General features: G+C 41.2%; 2 protein-coding genes across 3 annotated transcripts; both read right to left on the bottom strand.

The window, feature by feature from the left end:
- Positions 1-317: 317 nt before the first annotated feature.
- On the bottom strand, positions 318-3,079 carry LOC135496967 (uncharacterized). The gene is made up of 5 exons (XM_064786576.1): positions 2,735-3,079; positions 2,157-2,238; positions 1,937-2,005; positions 1,364-1,602; positions 318-1,208 (listed from the first exon to the last, which is right to left on the bottom strand). The coding sequence occupies exons 1-5, from the start codon at positions 2,873-2,875 to the stop codon at positions 954-956; spliced, it is 786 nt and encodes a 261-aa protein (XP_064642646.1). The 5' UTR covers positions 2,876-3,079; the 3' UTR covers positions 318-953.
- A 1,976-nt stretch (positions 3,080-5,055) lies between these two features.
- On the bottom strand, positions 5,056-22,355 carry LOC135496951 (polyamine-transporting ATPase 13A3-like). 2 transcript variants are annotated; one of them, XM_064786555.1, is made up of 33 exons: positions 22,277-22,355; positions 21,754-21,830; positions 21,381-21,548; positions 20,830-20,888; positions 20,402-20,495; positions 20,170-20,249; positions 19,989-20,069; positions 19,710-19,779; positions 19,268-19,402; positions 18,953-19,025; positions 18,547-18,678; positions 18,224-18,385; positions 17,870-18,027; positions 16,104-16,292; positions 15,832-15,893; positions 15,513-15,657; positions 13,593-13,691; positions 13,020-13,127; positions 12,596-12,749; positions 12,325-12,445; positions 11,883-12,007; positions 11,209-11,384; positions 10,700-10,810; positions 10,334-10,413; positions 10,064-10,106; positions 9,552-9,661; positions 9,206-9,302; positions 8,934-9,006; positions 7,742-7,892; positions 7,418-7,566; positions 6,913-7,001; positions 6,139-6,228; positions 5,056-6,035 (listed from the first exon to the last, which is right to left on the bottom strand). In XM_064786555.1, the coding sequence occupies exons 1-33, from the start codon at positions 22,293-22,295 to the stop codon at positions 5,829-5,831; spliced, it is 3,687 nt and encodes a 1,228-aa protein (XP_064642625.1). In that variant the 5' UTR covers positions 22,296-22,355; the 3' UTR covers positions 5,056-5,828. The 2 variants fall into 2 exon arrangements, with proteins under 2 accessions (XP_064642625.1, XP_064642626.1); XM_064786556.1 differs by lacking the exon at positions 13,593-13,691 and having other exon boundaries at positions 5,057-6,035.
- Positions 22,356-22,392: the final 37 nt, after the last annotated feature.

Here is a 22,392-nt window from a genome sequence, read left to right as displayed (position 1 = left end):
ATGCGGGCAGATGTAGATTCTAGTCATGGCCGCCGCGCGAAATCAGAAAAGGCCGACATGTAGATTTTTTCCTTATAAATGCATCGTCACGGCCAATCTTAGTGACATTATGTGCATGAAAGACCTTGTCGTGAATGTGAATAGTGTGATAACCACAGAAAAAAAGAAATGTTTGGCAAGTTTCGTTCTTCGTTTCCAAGATCGCAGCTCCGCTCATCACTGGCTGCTGGGGGTCCCCTTTTCTAGATCCGCCACTCGCAAGGCCAGCGAAACCTGACTAAGAATGATATAGTGTGGTCAAGAACAACAAACGATGGTTTCTATGAATGCACTATTACATGACTCTATATTTATTGCCAAAGTTATTTACAGTCACGATGGGTGGAGGAAATTTCGGACGACTGACGTCCACAGTTGTCTAAATTTATATATTCGCTGTCTGAAGTTAACACTTGTTGGTATTCAGGCAATACACAGGTTCTCAAAATTATCTGTATTTCTTGCATGCTTTTCCCATTCTTCTTGCTGTTACAAGGCATGTATATATCCATACATGCAATTACCTTACACTCCACCTCGGACGGGGAACTTTACAATTCGCGTTGCCCATTCCACTCACCAGTATAGTCTGCACTTAGGGAAGTTGAGAACAGCGACTTCCATGTAGGCCTACCACGGATCCTTAATTATTCGTATACGGATAAGACTCGGCAGAAAAAGGACTGGTTTTGTGCACATTGCGATCCGCAAACGTATGTATATGGATCCGTGATAAGTCACTGATCACTCTTCTGATAAGCCATTTTTCTTAAGATGGCAAAACGGATATACATGTACATGTACACATAAGCATATGTCTTATTGCGATGAAATTCCATCCTCTTTTGACGGTTTACTTATACATTAGAAGCACAGTTAAAAGTTACAAGTCATTTTCAACATGGGCGTTCATTCTATTTCGTACAGACGACACAGGTCAGTTCACGGCCTTGGACGTAGTTTGGACACGGCAAAGATCCGCAGACTCCCTGCACGTGGTACATGAGACCCCCGCTGTCGTTCTTGGCTCCTTTCTCATCGCATTCCGGTGCGTGGTCAACGCATGCCCAGTTGTACTGCGCTTTGTGGGCGTAATGTCCGGTCATCAGGTAACCCCAGTACTCCTTCCTCCATCCTGGATAGCAATCCTTCCGGCCTGGGATCATCACCTGAAACAAAATAATGGTTTATCAGATAAATCATAGAGTAAGCTGGTTACTCTCAGGATAAATACATCAACACATGCAGATACATGTACATACGAAAGAACTCATACACGTGAGCGTAGCACGTTCATTCTCTAAACCACTCTAGTATTTCTCACCTGACTGGACGTGACTTTGCTCCTGCAGACAGCACAGACAACATCACCATCCTGGAGGGTTCCGGAAGGTGACTTTGACCTGTCAAAAAATGCCGAGGTTCCCGTCTCGAACTCAACTCCGGCTATCTTCGCCGTGCCCTCAAGGGCGTTTGTGTATTTTTCATACTGGGGCTCCCTGGTAAGACATGTGTATTCCCCGGAGCCGCCGGTTTCCGTGTAGATGGATGCTCCCACGGTACCTAAAACAACAATCGAATGGGATATCATAACTGTATGAATAGTTGTTCATTTCAGATTATTACATTTTGCGGAACAAAACGGGTGTTTTTACAATGCGCATGTCCATATGTATCTGGTAAGTGAATTACGCGGTCACTAAGGCTGTAAAAAAACAAAACAAAAAACAACAACATAGTGAACCAAGCAATGGATGTCAAATTGGTTGCTGAACATTAACTTGAATTCGACTGAGCTATATAGGCACCGTAAATAACATTGTTTATGATAACCCTGAAGGAGTCGTCATTAGACATTTGCGACATCCTATAGTTTCTAAACTAGTATAAAACCTACCAGAGTAGACAAGCTCTGAATCGTCATTTGGGCAGTCACGTCTACCCCATCGGACAAACATAGCGCCTCCTGGAGAAAAAGGTAATATTACTCGACATGATCGCATAAACATAAACTTGAAAAATCTGTATTCATATAAAACGCCTACTCTGTCTGTATTTTAACGAAATGTTTTTGAAGAAATAGCTGCATTTAAATTAACAGGAAGAACCAACATTACCTGACGGAATTGAACCTTGCCTGGAAGAGCTGGCATCACGCCTGTGCCGAGAATGGACCTCGATATGTTTGCCTATATTTTCCTATAATGAGAAAAAAATCTAGTCAATGACACCAATATCGTTATAAACTCAATACTTAATCATCATTTTGGAATAAGTAATTACATGTAATTAACAAGGCCGTGTTGAATAGAATAGAATTTGATGAGCAAACGAGAAATGACTAGACGCGATCGCGATTTTCAGTGGTAACTAGACATTCAATTACAATGTTTATATACTAATTGATCCCCGGATAATGATGAAGGCCTGTACACAGACAAAATTTCTGCAACATTTTTACTACATTCCGGATTGTAACATGTATAATTTGTCCCAAAAATCTGAAAAACTGATAATTATATATATTGTAGGACCCGGTTAGACTTCTGTGTCGTCCATTTCGTCATTCTGATAATCTTTCCTCGTCATCCTGATCGACTTACCGGGCGACAGGACGACGCCGGTCCACTGCGTCCGGAGTGTAGTACCCGGTGAGTTTATATTAAGTTATGTATACAATAAAACTTCATCTTACCTCGTGATGGGAGTCCGCGTTGTCCACTAACCGCCGCTGTAAGTCAGCGTTCCACCCAACCAGGCCTACAAACGCCACCCCGATGAGGACATATTTGAAAATGGACACCTTGGAACTTGGCGGGCTAAAGCTCTTCATCATGTTGGGAGAGAGTATTGCGAAATCGACGAGTTAATTATAAGAACTGATATATATACTCAGCGATGGGAATTTCCAATAGTTAATGTGACTCCTGAAAGTTCCAGAATCGTTGCCAGATTTCGATTGTGATTGTCTGGCAATGATAGGCCTATATATCACTTATTTCGAATGGAACGCGAAAATTGTTGACATCGTCGGTCAGGTTTTTTGAAGAGGAGTTGACTGTGAGTAAATATACGCATATATATATAGCAGTTGACCTCGTTTTGTAATAAAGGAAAACCAGATAACCTTTCCTTCTGGGTTTTACTGTCTTACGTGTAGATCCGGCCGGACGTCTGCATTCTTGATATACCGGGTAATCGAAAGGATATGACTAATCATTTACCGTGTATATAGATATTATCTAATTGACAATAAAGGAAAAGAACTCTTCATATGGCTTTGCAAATTCTCAAAACTTGAATCCAAAAATGCTCATAATCTTTCTTACTTTCAGAGTATTTCAAACAAATATTTTTTTTGAAAGCAAAAACATCGCACCCAAACTAAGCGATGCGTTCCATGCGAATAGAACAAGTAGTGCCAATGTATCTGTCGGTTGCTTGAAGTCAGGGTTCCGCGTTCCTCTCGTTTGGTGCTAGTAGAATTACCGACTTACGATGGCTGTCTGTGGAAATATCATTCACGTGACGGGCGGTCCCGACAGCCGTATTGTCCCTGTAACAGGGCTCAACACAGACAGACTCTGCCGGCTTTGGAAATACATGTACATGTAGGCGCACACATCTCGTTCACCCTAGAGCCGAAACTTTAATTTTTGCAAGACGGATTAAGACCCTGGAGATTGTTAATAAAAAGGAAAAGTCGTGAAATTAAAACCCACGAACTCTGTATTTTTTTCTCTCATCAATCATGCAAGTGGATGTTTTTCATATGATTCAGCCAGTTGTTGGTTTTCCCAGTCTAAAATCCGCCGGTAAGGGATGTGACTGTTGTTTCCTGTGACATGAGTGTGCTAATTACTGTAGAGCTGCAGCAATGGTCAATCACCTAGCTGGTGCCACAAGTTCTTTTCTCGCCATGCACTTTACAAGCATGGAATGTAAGATATAGGAAACTTTCCCCACTAAAATATTGCAGGAGGCCAAACGTGTCCCTGGCCGGGACTCCCGGGACAGTCCATTTCGTCATTCTGATCGTCTCGCGGAAGCACGAGGCTGGCCCATTGCATCCAGAGTGAACGTGGTCCCCTTCGTAGATTAACACCCTTCGAGCCAGTGGTGGAGTCGTCTTCAGAAGTCACAGCCCAGACCGGCGGTTTATAGTAGTGACTTCAGATTGCATCAGGGGAAACATCATGAACCTCATGGTTTATATCTACCCTTTAGATGAAGCCGGGGTATAAAACCTCCGATCTCGATATCCAATGACTTAGGCATTAGGAGTAAAACACCCTGAATTTCAGGATGGAACATTCACGAAATTACTCTTTGGGAAGTATATTTGACCCGTCAGCTTACATGCAACGTATGGACGCGGTCATAAGCTTTACAGACAACGCGCGTAGACGTATGTGGCGCGGTATATCATTGACATCCCGAGATCAGTTTTTTTTCGCTCCTTCGGCATTGTCAAAAGGCGGAGTATAATGTATATTTGATGGCTTTATTGAAAACAAGTGGTTATACCAGCATCCGGCGTCATCCCTGCTTTTCAGCACGACTTTACTGATATAGCCTACATGTAGAGATGGGTTGTCAGCGAGCAGGAGCTTCAGGACTCTTGTAGGTAATGAACCAGTGTGTTATAACAACTTCCTTGGGTGTATTTTTTACGAACCCATTCGGTACAAGTGTCTAGCCCGCAGGTCGGTACAGCGTTTGCGGTTGTTCCTCATTTCAGCGCCTCCACCGTGAGTGTTCCCATATAGAGAGCTGCTTCCACGTGTCAATCTATCATGACTATATTACATTACACAGCGGCCGCCTCAGCGCCACCACGCGGAGCGTTATGATATTAAGTTCTCATGACTGTTAAATTGACGGGAGGAGAGGTGGGCGGGGGGGGGGGGCATTCAGAATGATTTTTCCCTGAGGTGCAGACTCAGTCTTTGTCCATATCTCCCTTGGTCACATGTTCCATTAGACAATAAACTGTAGCATGTAGAATATAAAATAGATTTATTACAGCCATATTCTGAAGTTAAATAAAATGTTTTCATTATAATATACAGAGACATTTTACAGCAAAATCCATGGTGCTCAGATTCCAATAAAATTGGATTTCATGGTTTTACCCTTCCATGATCCAAATTGCTTAGCAATTTATACAATGTACAGCCTTTATTATGCAATCATTTATCACATTGCCCTGACAGGTAGAAAGCTCGCCAAAGAAATAGAGCCAGGGTCTCCATGGATGTTTGTGCTCTATGTTAAGACATTATTAGACTAGATAAGATTATAAAAGTCCATCAGTTACTGAACAGACAAGATTTTCTCAAAATAGCAATAGCAAATGTTTCAGATTTTCACCAAGTGATCAGAGAATTAACACAAGTCAAGTTGAGATCCAGGTTGCCTGGTCTAGACCGGGTGTATGCCCGGGGTTTATACACAGCCAAACCCCTGTGGTAGCAAGAGGGTTAGGTATGCACCCTGGAATTCACCACAAGAAATCACACTGGCGTGATATATAATATCATGCCAATTATATCATATTAGGTGCATACATTGTACTCTGCAAATTTTGTCAAACAACCCTTCATTTTTTCAAAAATATTCGGTGTGTCAAACACACAATTGAATTAGTGGCTTCAGTTTGACAAAACTGCAGCATGTGCACTGGTAATACCCCTGACGGTACTGGCAAGAAAACAGACAATGACAGAAAATCCAATGTTAAGTTAGTAGATTTATGCAGTGTCAAGTTCAATTATTCACTACTGTTTTCAGTTCACATAAGATGATGTCAAGCTTTCTGCGTAGGCCCCCTTGTTTGACAACGGTGACGCACCAAACGTGATTTGTCCAACAGGCGGCCACTCGGAATCGCCATTGAGTTCCCTCTCAATCAGTTTGTATTTGTTCTTGGGTTGCCTCTTGCGACTAATGCAGTGTGAGAATGCCCTAAAGGCACTGCTGGGGATTATCACCTCCTGAAAATATAGATGAGGTTAAAATTGAAGCGCTGCACAAAAAGTAGAGAGCCACTCTGTCTACTGCCACTTGAAAAGTGCGCATGAACGAGCGAAACCTTACCTCCAGGAAAAAAGACATGAGGAAGTTTCCAGTCACAAATCCAAGAAGTGTTAACTTGAACGGAATGAATCTCGAAGTACTGTCGATCAACTGAAAAAAGGATATTGAGGAGTTAACATAACACTGTTAAAGTTAAAGTTTAAAGTTTAAAGTTTAGAGTTTATAGTCTGATATCAACTACGATATAGGTTATCATCCGACTTTACACTTTAACCCCAGTCTGTCCTGAAACCTTTCAGTAGACCACAGATGTGCTGCTCAACCAGCGCTACAATCTGTGCATTTCTGACCGGTACCCATTTATACACCTGGGTGCAGAGAGGCAAGTAAGACAAAGAGACCTGCCTACAGTCTCACGCCGACAGTGGGGATCGAACCCGGGACCTCTTGACCGCTGGTCAAGAGTCCAAGCCACTACACCACAGCGACTCCACTGTCAGTCAAAATGACACCAAGTTCATTGTTAGTCCTCGAGCAAGATCCCATTTGGAGTTTGTCTCACTTATACATTTGAGGATGTCTGAGAGAGTTTGAAACAAATTTCCATCTACAATCTGAACATTTTTAATTTTGACCCTGACAAGTGTATGTAAGACACTAGATAAGGCCAAGTTCTGCATTAAACACACTGGAATGAATCACTTTAAAAAACTCCAAACATCAAACTTTAAATTCAATGGCAAAAAATCTAAACAGAAAGTCAGAGCCGATAACCTCCCGCCACTTTGCTGTTTTCCAGCCAGAGGGCCATAACGGTAACCGAGAAAGACTTACCATGAAAAATTGGTTTATGGGCTTGAATGGGTTAAAGGCCAGAAATGTATTGAAGCCGGCCAGGAAAGTTAAACTGAATAGGAATGGCACTGAAACGAAAGAAGGTGAGTAAAAACAAAGGAAGGATCATTGCAAATTTTGATGATAAAGATCTGAGACTCGAGGATATTGCAAATTCAAATTTTTTTTAAAGATACAAGATTAAATAGGGGTAGTATCCACTAATTAGTCTGCTAAGCTGGTCCACTAAGCTGGTTATGCAACCGGGTTTTTAAACTTCCAACCAATCTGACTCTTTTCCTTTGTACAGAAACTGAACTACATGCATTGAGGACCATAGGCTGACCAAAAGGGACAGAAATCAGTACATTTGGAGAGACTGTCCCCCTGGCAGAGGTGTCTGCCCATACTTGCACCAAACTTAACTTATATCAATGGTGACCGGGCAGTCAATACAACAAAATTACAGTACCTTTTTTGATGACAAGAAATCGAGACTACTTACAGTTTGCCAATAGCGATTGCCTATACGGAGGGCCCTTGGAGTAAACATAGGCGCAGATAAGGTACTGGTACGAAGATGTGACGAAAACCATGAAAAGTTCCCAACAAATAACAGATTCCTCTGTACGGCTGCCCTTCGTCTCAACATACCTAAAGAAGAGAAAATTTACTGTTAAACGTTTTAAAATGTCACTATTGATTTAGAAAACTTTATTTTGAAATAGAAGATTTGTCGTTTACGAGTTACTATAAACTGTACTAGAAACCTTTTGTTTACAAGTTATCAACTTTCCAAGGTACTCATCCTTTACTTCTTTATACTCACCATGGTTGTTGAGTGAGGTAGACAAAGACTCCAATTTGGAAGAGAAACTGGATAAAGATCTGGCCAAGTATTGAAATAAGATTTCCGACATTGACTAAACTCCCGGGTGGACGTTGTGTGACCAGATGGTCATATGCCTTTGAATGCCCCACTGCAAGAGCAAGAAGAGATATTTATATTCATCTTTTTCACTTCGTTTTTATGCAATTTCACTGATATCATTATTTGGTACTTATTCTATCTGGGCTATGTACTCCATGTGCAGTTCATTTGAGTCCTATTGAACAGTACTTGCTAAGCACAGCAAATGCTGTCGTGATGATAACATCAACACAGAACAGTACTTGCTAAGTGCAGCAAATGCTGTCGTGATGATAGGATCAACACAGAACAGTACTTGCTAAGCACAGCAAATGCTGTCGTGATGATAGGATCAACACAGAACAGTACTTGCTAAGCGCAGCAAATGCTGGCGTGATGATAGGATCAACACAGAACAGTACTTGCTAAGCACAGCAAATGCTGTCGTGATGATAGGATCAACACAGAACAGTACTTGCTAAGCGCAGCAAATGCTGGCGTGATGATAGGATCAACACAGAACAGTACTTGCTAAGTGCAGCAAATGCTGTCGTGATGATAGGATCAACACAGAACAGTACTTGCTAAGCACAGCAAATGCTGTCGTGATGATAGGATCAACACAGAACAGTACTTGCTAAGCGCAGCAAATGCTGGCGTGATGATAACATCAACACAGAACAGTACTTGCTAAGCGCAGCAAATGCTGTCGTGATGATAGGATCAACACAGAACAGTACTTGCTAAGCGCAGCAAATGCTGTCGTGATGATAACATCAACACAGAACAGTACTTGCTAAGCGCAGCAAATGCTGTCGTGACGAAGAGAGACACAGAACAATACTTGCTAAGCGCAGCAAATGCTGTCGTGACGAAGAGAGACACAGAACAGTGCTTGCTAAGCGCAGCAAATGCTGTCGTGATGATAGGATCAACACAGAACAGTACTTGCTAAGCGCAGCAAATGCTGTCGTGATGATAGGATCAACACAGAACAGTACTTGCTAAGCGCAGCAAATGCTGTGGTGATGATAACATCAACACAGAACAGTGCTTGCTAAGCGCAGCAAATGCTGTCGTGAAAATTAGATCAACACAGTGGAATACTTACTAAGCACGGCTACTGTGGTCGTAATAATCAGATCAATATAGAGAAACTGGAAGTCAGACAAGTTCGTTTTGTACTGGAAATAAAACAAACCAAGAGTATGAAATATATGTTATCAGATTGTACTTGACAATGTCATGAACTAACTGTACATGTCTACGGATGACTAAGGAAGCAAATTGAATCATACTGAACAAAGTCATGAACTTACTGTATGCAGGATGAGTACGGAGTGATTTGAATCATACTGTACATGTACAAGAGAATGAACTTACTGCGTATAGGATGAGTACGGAAGCAAATTGAATCATGCTGTACAATGCCATGAACTTAAACGTTCCAAAAGAGGTCACCAGTGCTGCACGGCCCTCTCTGTAATGGAGAAGAAATCATATGTTTTGATATCCATGCATAGAATACATGTACATGTACATGTAACTCTTGTACAACTTTGAAACAAATAACATGCACAACCCTTGTAACATGCGACAAACTCCTTCCACACCAAACCCCCTCATATAGACCTTAGGTCACACCAGTGCTCATCTTCACACCCATGAGCCTACTGTGACAAGATCTACATGTACCCTTCTAATCATCGAGCTCTGAAGGATATCTTACCTGATCACAGTAGGAACACATTCAATATTGGCATTTTTCGACGTGAATGGAGATGCCACGGAGGCTTCGGCCTCAGATAATGAGATCCCCGCATTAGCTGCCTTCAATGCCTGGAACGATCAACGAAATGAGGTATAGAGAATATCTTTCACCATCTTGAATCTATTCAAGACAGGTTTCCACAGATGAGAATCATAGTTTATGGGCCTGAAGCCTACTAAGGTCCAAGCAAAGTGCAAGCAAAAGCAAAGTTGGACTGGGTATCACTGCAAGCATGGCCACTGGGTTTTTTTCACATCAATTTCAAGCATAACATGTAAAGTGACATTGACGTCATATTCATATCGCCTTGCGGATTAAACAAATGCTGTCCTGATGTCCACAGTGGCTACTTGCAAAGAGACAACAATTTGTGCCATTTTTAGATGGATGTGAATAACATCTGTATGCCTGGAATCACCCTCACAACAGAAGGTCTCTTTCCCTACAAGAAAGTACCGGTTGCTACTTACCCCACAGTCATTTGCACCATCCCCACACATACAGACAATATAACTGAAAGTAGACATTAGGTAAATGTGATAAGGACAGTTTTTGTCTTGAATAAGACAGATAACGAAGGGGAAGTATCTGGCACAATGAATCTAATCGGATTGTTAATTTCTTCCAATTTGTCAATCAAAAAAAATAAATTTGCGAATATAAGTTACAATGGCGAAATCCACAAATTCAAATGCCTGCACAAATTTAGTTGTCGACAGTACACTGTACATCATACTTACTCTAATTCTTGTAACAGTTCAACAAGAAGAGCCTTTTGATCAGGGGACATTCGGGCGAATATCGTACCTCTCAAAATTAACTGAAAAAATTAATGGTTTGTTTTTAACATTTGCAAAACAGAATTTTTGAATGCCCATGCCTGGTGCAGTTAGGGGAGGGTCAAGGGTGCCCTTGTTTTATCCCAAAAATCTTTAATTTGACCATGAAAATGCCAGTGCTTGCTGAAAGACAGCTGCAACTTTCCCGTGGCGTTTGGAAAACGTCCCTCCCTTGGGCAAAACAACCTCGTCCTGGTCACGTTGGCCTGATTATATACACAGTCCCAATCGAAGTCAAGTTAAAAACATTTACTGCACTACACCTACCTTCGGGACTAGTTCTGAAAAATGTGTTCGTATCACAGAAAATGACTTGCCACTGATGGCGAAGTGGTATCTCGGAGGATGATCTGAATCTATATCCACAGTGTGGTATGACTGAAAGAATGAGGGTAGCTTCACTTAAAATTAGGGTAACTTTCAGCGTTCACACTTGGGAAAAGGTTTAATTTTCATCAGATAAAAACATTATATTAGACTACAACTGAGTATGGGCCCGCAGAGGAGGACTTGGTGATCTAGCAGCTGGGCTGTCTATGCTAGCAGTCAAGAGGTCTCTGGTTTGAACACTACTGTCCGCCCGTGATTCGAGTCTTTTTGTCTGACTTGCATCACTTCACGCACATCTACAAGCAGGTAGAAGCAGGAAATACCGGCACACACGCATAGATTCCTGGCAACTGCAGGCAGCCGTAACCTGATGAAAACATTACAATATCAATGCCACAGTTCTAGATCAACCTCTTCCCCATCAAATATATCCGAAACAAACAAACCTGTTCATCAGTCTCGTCCCCCGAACTCTCAATATCACCCGTGTCGGCTAACTCCCACTCGATACGAGCGGGTTTGTCACCATCTGGTGGATGTGCCTGAACTAAAACAATCGACTCTGTCCTTTTGACCATAGCACAGTCTCGAGCAACGCTTGCAGCAGTAAGCATGTTGTCACCTGTAACAAGAGAGCGGTGAACCTTGTTGATGGTGAACCTTGTTGAGGTGGCAAATCTGGGAGGTAGAATCATATTTTCTTATCGGGTATATCTTCAGTGGCAGGAACCTTTCTTTATAGTTCTTCTTCTATATTTGCTTCTTTGAGCAATCAATGCCAGTACAATTGTGGTACCATGATATAGGTTCTCATGCTTTCCTTCCGAGGTGTGTCGGGCATGAGCCACGGAATACCTCTGGTAGTTCAGAATACAGTAGACTGCAAGTTGAGTCATCTCTTGCACACAGCAAGGGTGGATACAGTAGTCTGAGAAAGCTGTTACCTGTGATCATGACTGTGGATACAGTAGTCTGAGAAAGCTGTTACCTGTGATCATGACTGTGGATACAGTAGTCTGAGAAAGCTGTTACCTGTGATCATGACTGTGGATACAGTAGTCTGAGAAAGCTGTTACCTGTGATCATGACTGTGGATACAGTAGTCTGAGAAAGCTGTTACCTGTGATCATGACTGTGCGAATATTTGCGTGGTGCAGCTGGTGAATGACAGGTGTTGTTTGGGGCTTGAGCGCATTCTGCATGATGACCAAGCCCAGGAAGCGAAGCTCGCTTTCAACTTTATCTCTAAAAAGTAAATGCATTATGCAGTAGATCCTCTCTATCAAGGACACCATTTGCACAGAAAACTGCTGTCCTTGATAGGGATCCGGAGGTGTCATGATTACAAAGGTCAAATTATACAGAAATGACGAATGAGGGACCGAGATCAGTGTCCTTAATAATAAAGAGGGTGTTCTGCTGACAGTGGTGTCCACTAAGAAAGGTTCCATTGTAGCAGTAACAAATATTTCCCGTGATGAATATTTGACCTGTCAGCTTTAATTGAGGGATATACCATGTCCAAATTAACCCTCTATTGTTTGCAGACCAAGATGCTTCACCTTTTAATTCTTTGGACCTGGGCCCATGAGATATTCTGTTGAAGAGGCTTGAATGCAGTTGCGATGACACGAAACCCCTGCATTGTGTAGCGATGGAGAACTTCATGGAAATCCTCCGGAACTAGATGGAGAAAAAAAGAATTGTTGGCGATATGAGATGGTAGTATTCCCTTAAGCCAACCTGATCTACAAATAATCTACTGAGCTGATTGAGTGAAGGGAGAATGAGTCAAACACAACAAAAAATTATCCGAATGAATACTCTGCTTACCTGTTTCCTTCATGCAGAGACCAGCAATCTTTTCGGGCGCGCCCTTGGCAAATATTTCCATATGATCGGCCCCAAGCTGGCGTACAATGACACTCATACGCTGGAGCTGGGAGGAAAACGTAAACTGCCGGATGATCCCATATTCATACGCAGGCTGGAAGAAGTGAATCATGTTTATGTTTTGAGTATGAAACTTTTCAAGGTCACTCAAGGAGGTGTTCCTACAGCACTACTTGGCCCAACTGGTACCTATCTATACTCCTGAGTTGAGAAAAGCAAAAGCAAGGTTTACTGCTCGCTTCAGGACATTCAATCAGTATTGGGGTTGTGCCGGATTTCAACTGAGGACATTCGGGTTTTGAACCTAGTGCCCTTGCATGCCTAACCATTACTTCACCGATACTGGATGAGAGATTAACCCTACCTGTTCAACTCCACTACTAACATAGAATGTATCTGCAGTGCATGGTTTGACGACAGTTGGTACCATGTTGTCAAATTTGGATGTATCTCGACCAGGTTCTTCCAAAATCTAAAAAAAAATCGTTCATAAATACGTGTAAAGGCATTTTTGCGAGAGGTCTCGACAAAAATATTAATGATTGATACATATGGCAGCAAAAATTTGTGGGCAAGATGTGCGTTTTCCAGGTATCTTAGGGCTAAAATTAGAAGTGGTTAGTGCTGTTTGTGGAAAGGCGCGATGAAAAAAGTTGCCCTCTCACCAAAATGAAGCAGTATGATAATAGGTATGTGTACAAGGATTGCATACCAACGAACGCCGAATGAGTTTTTTTTGCAAAAATCTCAATTTTTGTGAACTTCTATAACTTTTGGTAAGAATTTTTAAGTTGATAACGAAAAAAAAGAAGACGCAAACAGATCATGGCATTCTCGTTGACCCCCAACCCCGATGAACCAATGAACATGATGAACAGTGTTTGTCTTTTTTGCTTCAGCATGATTTTGATATGCTCCCTTAGGAAGAGTTAATCACCTGTGCATTTTCTATATCAACAGGTTCGCATTTAGGGCGTACAACCGTGGGAACCAAACTATCAAAGCGGGTGGTATCCTGACCAGGTTCCTCAATATCCTACAGTGGTGACATCAATGATCAAGTGTTATGTATGAAAAGGAAGAAGAAGATAATGTGAGAAACTAAAGACTTGACAACAAGGTGACACTCTTTTAGGTTCTTGCGACTATTTGTGTCCCCAATGACACGCACCTCTATCTAAGCCATCAATGGCACTACATTTCATATCTTGGAACCAAGTGTAGAGTAATAGAGGTCTTCCTCAACACAGAGGAGAGGGCAGTAGAAACCAGGTTGATTTATCAGTCCATAGTTTCTACATGTATTGCAGGACCATGATTGAAATTCGTAATATTTGCAAAGAAACGAGAATGAAAGAGCATTTTGCCAAGAAGGCCACAAGTAGCATGTCTAACACCTCAAGCTATACATGTACAACTACAAGATTCATGCAGGAGAGTGTCACTGAGTGGTCTGTCTCCAGAAAAGGTCAAGCCAAAATTTACATGTTTCTTGTCCATGTGTCAAATCAAAACTTGGATGAGAAACAGAGAATCGACCCTGACCTTCAGTAGTGACCGCCATGCTCCCTAGGAGCATGACGTTATGTCCATCTCAAAGCCATGACGTCATAAAGGGGCCCAGCATCACGTCAACCACTGCGTCTTGACGTCAGTTCCAACACCTCACACGGTTGAAGAGATCAAGCGAAGACTTTTGAGCCTTCACAACGGTCACACAAGCCAATTAAGCTTGTCGCATCTCATCGCATTGCCACGTCAAAAATTTCAGTAGTGAAGAATAGACAGTGTTGATTCAATACGTTACAATGTTACCATGACTGACAAGGATTAGGTTGTCAAAGTGTTAGAGGAATGCCGCGACCACAATGATAACGAACTACATACCACGGCCTGGTTGTTAGAAAGCATGTTACTTCATAACAACACCCAGGCATGCTCTCATATGTACATGATGAATGACTTGTCATAATGTCAACATGATGTAAAATTAGAGCTAACTTGCTTTCTGGCAACAAGGCCGAGGTCCAGGGTTAAGTCTTCTATGGTCATTAGTAATTCAAATGACAATGCATGTCGTCATGAAGTTAAATTGTTCAATATTTATATCACAAGATTGTTATAACTAGAGTAATTTAGAGTAATCAAGTTCAATTTTCTAAGTCTGTGATTGTGAATCATATTGACATATACACATGTACATGCAATGATTGGCACTACAGCAACTGGCAACACCCATGCAGTGAAAAAGGGTGTTTGTTTTTAAGGGAACTGAAACCGCCAAGCCAGTTCGTATGACCTCGTTTTCATTTCCCGCGTATCGGGTAATCAGAACGAGGCATGAATGACACATGGCGCCTAGCTGTCAATCATTGAGTAACGTCACTACTATGGAATTTACTACGAAAACTAATGAATGAAAGATTGCATGACTCACGTGATTCTCACATGACTCTCAATAATAACAAATTGAACTGCGCATGCTCGGGCACTGGGGGCGGAGCTACAAATCTGAACTCGAATAGGAAGTTGGAAGTTTGACTTTCTCGGGCGGTGAAAGTCGAAAAGTTGAATAAATCGCTCGGCGGTTCCAGTTCCCTTTAATTGGGCGTGACATTGATGTTAGTTGTGACTGATCTGATAATGGGCCCAAAGGTTGCTAAAGCAGACAGTCAGACAAAAATGCGCCTATCAAATCGTTTTCTTAACCTTTTTTGACTGATGGGTTTATATGTAATTGCTGAAGTGCACAGATGCAAACAGTGTTTTTTCGTTAATTTGCCAACACCAAAAGGAAAATAGAAGTTTCATACCACTACACCACATACACACAGAGATGACCAATGCCAAAGCTTACCCAATTAGTCGCCTCAAATACTTTCAGGTCAAGGGGGTCACCAGTGAGTTCACCATCAATCATTGTGAGTGAGTGACAGGAGGCCATACAAGTCAAAAATGGCCCTCGAGGCATTTCAGACGGATTTTGCACGAGATGGAGAAACCTTCATCAAAGAAGGAAAAGAAAGTGTAAAAGTAAGGCATTGGTAAGGCACTGTAACGTTTGGAGTGCTAGGATGCTCTACACACGTAGCCAGTGTATGCACTGGGATTGCAGATGAATACAATGTATAATGAACATTACATGTATCTTTGAGCGATTCGTTTTTTTCTTTTACCTTTTTCCTTGCAATGGCACAACACCGAACAAATCCAAGCCATCTTCTGTCAGCGTACCAGTCTGAAGTAAGCAAAATTAAAGACTCTGTGGTAATTTTTTGCCAGTCTTGTTGTTTTTGGCAGTCAGAATTAAAAACAGCACCCGTTGCCACAACAAAATCGTAAAATTTTGATTTTCAATTGGAAAAACAAGAGACATTTCGTAATTCACCAAAAAAACCTGTGAACATTTTTTGCATAAAAATTCAGTTACAGGAATTTTTTATCTCACCTTGTCAAAGCAGACGACCTTGATCTTGCCACAGACATTGATCCGAGCAGGGCTGATACAGAAAATGTCGGCCTTCTTCAGACGTGACTGGGCATAGACTGTGCCAACAGTCATGGCAGCTGGTAGCGCTGGCGGAATCACAATTGTTACGATATCGAGAACTCGCACAGTGATTTTAAATGCACTCGTCTGGAAATAATAATTGCAGGGGTGTAACAAAAAAGTAAATAGACTCATATCTCATACCTCTCTTAGCGGACACTGAGGACACTGATTTAGTCCCAAATTAGTCATTTTCATTCAATTAGACTTCTGTAATGACGAAACCTCTTTATAAAGGACAGCAATTCTCAGGGCCAAGGTGTCCCTAATAGAGAGGTTCTAATGTACTTTCATAAATTAGGGATTCCAAACAGAAGAATCTAAAAAAATCAGGTTTTGTTAAGTTTGTTGAGCATCACCAAGCATTCAAAGATCACTTTTTCGCATTGAAAACTAGATTTTTCTGAACTTTTAATGTTGTTTGTTTTTAAAAGTAAAAAGTAAACAGTAAAAAGAGAAAAGAAACCAAACGAACCTCTAGGCAACTTGATTTAATTCATATTCAAGAAAACTAGTTGGTAACCGTCTTACGGACGGGTTGTACTGGTACGGGCGTTGTCAATTGAATATTTCTTTGAACACCCACTGTCACTACCCGAGATGTCAAGTTAGCCCAAGGTCTGCTGATTGTCGCATTCCCCGAGACTTCCCACCGAATGCATATCCAAATGACCGAAGACAGATATAGATGCGCGATCAACGGCTGACTCGGAAATGAACACGAGGTGGTTTACCATGTCAAATGGAGTTGTCACAGAATCTGAGGAAAAAACACTTTAAAAATGCATTCCTCAGTGCTCTGTGCCCAACTCCGAGATTTCTTATAAATTGCATGCCTTATACCTTCACCCTGGTAAGAAAACAGGATAATGGCAACCATTGCTTCACGGTGTTGCCTGTCAATTCGGTATTGCATGCTTTTGACAGAGACATGATGTATATTTTGGCTGGTTTTGACCTCATTTTGATGCACACCTGTAACCTAATGAAAATCACCGCCTCCCATTGTGATGCCCTTTGCGTTAAACAAGTTAAAATTTTGACAATTAATTATGACATGTGTTCAGAAAGCAGCGTGAGCACACTTTTCACTTGGTACTGTAAACTGCCAAATTTTGACGGTTTTTGCAAACGAACAAAAAAATTTCTCTCTCACTTTTTGTTGGAAAAACCAGAAGAATTTCATAATCTGCCAAACTAAAAATCTGAAGAGCTGAAAAGGTTTGGCAGTTCACAGGTCGTGTCAATTTGTCACAAGGAGACCAATGTCAACTTGGTTAGTGCCCCATTTTTGGCCTAATTTGAGCTCCGCGTTGTGTATGATGGCGAGAGAATCAATACCTGGAGTTTGGTACCAATTCATTTAAAACGCAGGCCCAAGTTTCAAATCATGTTAGCATGACTAAGAACGCTACAAAATGTACCTACCATCTGCCGAAAATAGAAATTTAAAAGATTTACTTAGGTATTATAATCAAGTTACATAAGTCAAAGGCCTACAACGTTTGTTAAAAATTTGAAATAGCATTTGAAATTGTATTCGAATTCGTAAAAAGGTACTGAATATAAATTGTATATTAGATGATGAGTATGAGCTGCCATTCTATTTTCCTGACCTTAGACCTAAACCGGCTTTAAGCCCATCGACTGTACCTAGTACCTACCCCGTTTCTGAGCATCATGATGATGGAATAGACCATACCACAGGCTGCAACTACGGCAAGGAATCCCAGGAATTTGATTGCATCTTGGTAGAACTTGAATCCCATAGGTTTTGGAAACAAGATCGATCGCACTAGGTCACCTTTGGCGGTGGAAAAACCTAAAAAATACAACCCATTTGTCAGATATTTTTGAAGCCAATGAAAATCTAAGTGTATCTGATGATGCAGTAATCTAGCAATTTCTGCCCCTGAAATGGGCAATTATGTTCTGTGTTCACTGATGTATGCAGTCACATTATTTGAACATCTAGTTTCGTTGACATTTTGTTTGATGATTTGAGCATGTTATCTTACCAGTCCTGACAACTACTGCGCTGACTTTCGCTTGACCATAGTAACGTGTCTGTATCACATGGGTGCCGCAGAAGAGTGTATTGCGCTTATGGAGGTCCGGATTATAGATTTCATCATCATCGCTATGAGAGAGAGGAGTTTTAGTAACTGGCACGCTTTCACCTAAAAATAAAAACAGACAAAAGTAAAGATGGTATTCCTTTGGTAACCAAAATTCTGGGAAAAAGGACAAACAGCAATTTTTTTATTAGGCCTTAATAGAGATAGGCGTGCTACAAGAAAGAAACAAGTGTCCTGTTACTTTTGAACAGGATTGTACGCACCTGTCAACATGCTCTCGTTGACAATACAGTTCCCAGAGACTAGTGCAGCATCGCATGGCATAATGCAACCATGGGGTGGAATCAGAATCACGTCACCCGGAACAAGCTCCTTAGCATCGATGTCTTCCTGAGCTGGAAATGGAAGAGATATTTCATCACTGTGACCTGGGGTTTGGGTATATTCAAAATCCCTAGACCTTTATTTTTGCGAGCCTAATACTTTGCTGAGAGGAGGTACAATTGGGAACTTTCTTTCTAGAATAAACATCATTTTGAGCTTGTGGCACCAAATTAATAGGTAGGCCAGCTTTTTCGGGTACAGTGCTATTTACTAGCCAGTATTTCCTACTGCTTGCCCCACGTTACTGATATATCACACAGGCCTGTGATCAATTATAAATAGTACCTTCTTCGCTACGCTTGACACCTATTGTCATACCATCATGGGAAGCAACCATTGCACTCAACGTCTCAGATTGCTGAAAACAAAATGGCCAAAGACATAAGTCAAGTCAGAAAAAACTGGTGTTAATTTTGTCACTATAACCATGCAAATCAGGCTGAAAACCTACATGTACATGTAATCACCAGATGAACATGCCAAAGTAGTTTGTTGAACAATCCAAGAGGGAATTGATTAAACGTTAATAAAAGGCGAGTATTGGTAGTAACCAAGAGGCCTGTGTTTAACGGGAACTAGGCTAAGCAGTTTCGTACTCACTTGTCTGATTTCATACAGAGAGACACCCATGGATATTGCAGAGATCGCCAAAATTGCCGCAGCGTAATAGTAATACTGATCAGACATCCACAGGGCGATGCTCATCAATTGGAAAAAATAAAACGGATTTAACACCTGAAAGGACAAGACGAATTGTTAGTAACTGGTGATTTTAAGTTGAGACCTTATTGTTGGCAGGTCTGTTGCACACCAGGCTGTCAAGCCAATGCCGAATTCTGGTTCACTCTGCTGGTAGGAGTTACTCAGCATACATAACAATCTGTTTCTTTTAACCCTTGTGCACACAAATTCTCATTCTATTTTTACTATGTTGACCCCCCCCCCACAGGTGCATCATTGACCACCCAATTCTCAACTTCTGGCACATAATCAGAAGGAACACACCTTAATGCACCCACCCCAGCACTGCCCCTTCACTCACCTCCTCAACAAACAACTTGAAATAGGATTTAACTTCGACAGCTATAGAATTTGGTCCATACAGACTGAGTCTGAGAAGAAAGAGAATACATGTAGGACATTAGGTGTGGATCAAAGATGAAGAGAGCATAGTGATAAAGATAAGGATAACATCAATTTTTTTCCAGTGCTTTAGAGCGAATGTCTGTCGACTCCAGATAGGTTTCTACTGAACATATCTTACTAACATTCTCTCTACATTTTACGAGTCAAAACTATACGTCCCCCACCCAGCACTCACTTTGCTTTCTGGCTCCACTTTGGTAGCCCTGCAGACAATTGCTCATGGAAGGCAGCACATTTTGTATTTGACTCCAGGCCGCTGAAAAAATGAAATATTTTTTTGAGAGCAGCCATATCACACAAATATAACCGACAGACTCAACTTTTTAATCTTAAATATTTTCTGTACTTTTTCCTACCTCAAAAAACGGAAGACATTTTCTTCGAGGTCCCAAATGTATCGAACATGATGGTGATCAAAGAAACGGCGATAACTTTGCTGGAAAAAACATAAAAGGATACATCAGATCTTTTTTGAATGAAATGTTTTCACTAAGAGAATCTGGTGATTTATAGTTTGATAAAACATCATGAAATGTATTTTTCTCCACCAACTTGCCTACAGACTAATAGTAATAACTCCACACCAACCTGTCCAGCCAGCAATGATACCTGATCGTCGTGGTTAGCCTCGTCCCCAGGAATGTCAACTTCGTATAAACTAGCTATGCCACTCCCAAATATCCTGCAACAAAAAGTTCTCTTCTTTAAGTGGTGAATGTCTTGGAGTAACTCTTGTACCCCTGTGTCTGTTCTTGAACCTGATCACAATGGCATTATCAAATATATCTTTCCAATTCAACTTGGCATATCACATGTATTTCATGGCCCAAACTCTCCATTGTGACAAAATGCTAAGAATAACCACTAACATTACAACCATTTATTTGAAAGCTCTCGATGAGTACTTTCTGATTGTTCCAACACTTTGTTCGATACAGTTGTCTTGGAAAGTTATTTTAAAACATTGCCCAATTTAGAACATGTAAAAGTGGCTGAAGGCCTGCACTGTCACTCACCTTGCTCCATCAGCATCAAAACAAAGCACCTCTGCCGTGTGCACTACTCCAAACGAGTCCTGAAAGGGAAACAGTAGGTCAAATTGTAGAAGCGTGGCAACAGTTTTATAACCAGGATACATCATGTCAATTTGACTCTTGAAAGGAACACATAGTGATTAGCTGTGCCTAGTCCTTTACCAGGTTCAATAGCCAGAAGGGGGGCAGCTTGACCCGCAATGTTTTGAGATCGCTAAATCACTCACTTGTGGATCTCGACAGTGGTGACGCCAACGCATGAGAGTCATGACACACTCGTGTCATACGGCAGTGTTCTCCACCAAAAAATTCTTCAGTCGCCCGAGTCCTTATTTTGATTCGACACATTTTAAACTTGTTTTCGTTTTGTCCGTGTTAAAACCATACACCTACTCAAAGAGTTCAGAGATACATGTGTTGGTCTGGGTACCGACTGTTATTCAGAGTGTTGAAGGTATTGTCAATCAAAAAGGTTTTTTTACTAATTTCAGTAACACTGTGAGGGGGGATTTGATATTGATGGCGTTGGCTACCTTGATTAATACGGCATCAGCAACAGCCAGTGGGCACCTCGATTTCAGGCACTTGATCTTCCACTCTGGCTTCCAATACATGACCAGAGCCAACAACCCACACGTCAAGATGGCAAATAGGTAGTAAAAAAACTTCTTACATTCGCTGTCATGATAACCAAAACATATCTGAAAAATATCAACATGGAATACATGTCCAAAGTTCATTTCACGTTTGTTCGGAGGTGAGTAATATTTACTGTTTAATGCACCAAAGTATGAAAGGAGCATTTGTTTTAGGTATCAATAACAACAAGTAGATTACATTTTGTACATCCAATACTTGATTACAATCATATGAATAAACATGCCAAATAATTTTTTCTCAACTTACAATCTCTGTATCGTCAGCAGATTTAACCGCAGCTTCCTCTTGGAGTATGGTGTAGGAACCACTTGAGCCTCCATTAACTGTAAGAGCAAATATAAATGTAGTGGGGCCTCTCCAAGGACACCATGTCCATTGGGACTGACATGATGTGCTTAAAGCCAAGGGGTAGGCTGCGTTACTGGTGCTCTATCTAAATTAAATAGGACTAGGGAAAGACCAACCTTGTAGTTTTTAAAAAGTGAGTCTGCATGACAAAACTAATCAACACAAGCAAAGACAAGAGAACTACTCCCAGGATTAAAGCGAACAGGGTCTTCTGACATGTCGGATTTTGACAGAAAATCCAAAATCCGATAATTGGAAATCGTATCGGTCAGGGGTACGGAGGTCGGAAGAGTCACATATAGGCTTTTCCCAAGTCATCAATTTTCGGACACCAGTTTTTCCAATTTTCAAGTTTGGCCTTAGAATCTATTCAGTGCCAAAACAAAGATTGTACTGATAGGAGTAAAGTAAGCATGGTTACCTGTACGTTGATTCATCATAAATGATAATTTCGTTTGATAACATTCCGCAAAACAATTTTTTCTTCGGTGGTCACCAAATCGCCATTTTGATTCTCGCTCAATTCATACTCTATCG

Source organism: Lineus longissimus, chromosome 12 (assembly GCF_910592395.1).
Source record: "Lineus longissimus chromosome 12, tnLinLong1.2, whole genome shotgun sequence".
In the NCBI taxonomy this organism is placed as follows: domain Eukaryota; kingdom Metazoa; phylum Nemertea; class Pilidiophora; order Heteronemertea; family Lineidae; genus Lineus; species Lineus longissimus.
Note: the sequence above shows the minus strand (reverse complement) of the source record. Positions and strands in the feature narration are given on the sequence as shown.

Coding starts and splice junctions, on each gene's coding strand:
- LOC135496967 (XM_064786576.1), bottom strand. CDS start 2,875: ATGATGAAGAGCTTTAGCCCGCCAAGTTCCAAGGTGTCCATTTTCAAA. Junction 1,603..1,936: donor TTCAGAGCTTGTCTACTCTG/GTAGGTTTTATA, acceptor TTGTTGTTTTAG/GTACCGTGGGAGCATCCATC. Junction 1,209..1,363: donor GCAAAGTCACGTCCAGTCAG/GTGAGAAATACT, acceptor ATTTTGTTTCAG/GTGATGATCCCAGGCCGGAA.
- LOC135496951 (XM_064786555.1), bottom strand. Junction 12,750..13,019: donor TTAGTAGTGGAGTTGAACAG/GTAGGGTTAATC, acceptor CACTTCTTCCAG/CCTGCGTATGAATATGGGAT. Junction 10,107..10,333: donor GAACTGTTACAAGAATTAGA/GTAAGTATGATG, acceptor GTCTACTTTCAG/TTATATTGTCTGTATGTGTG.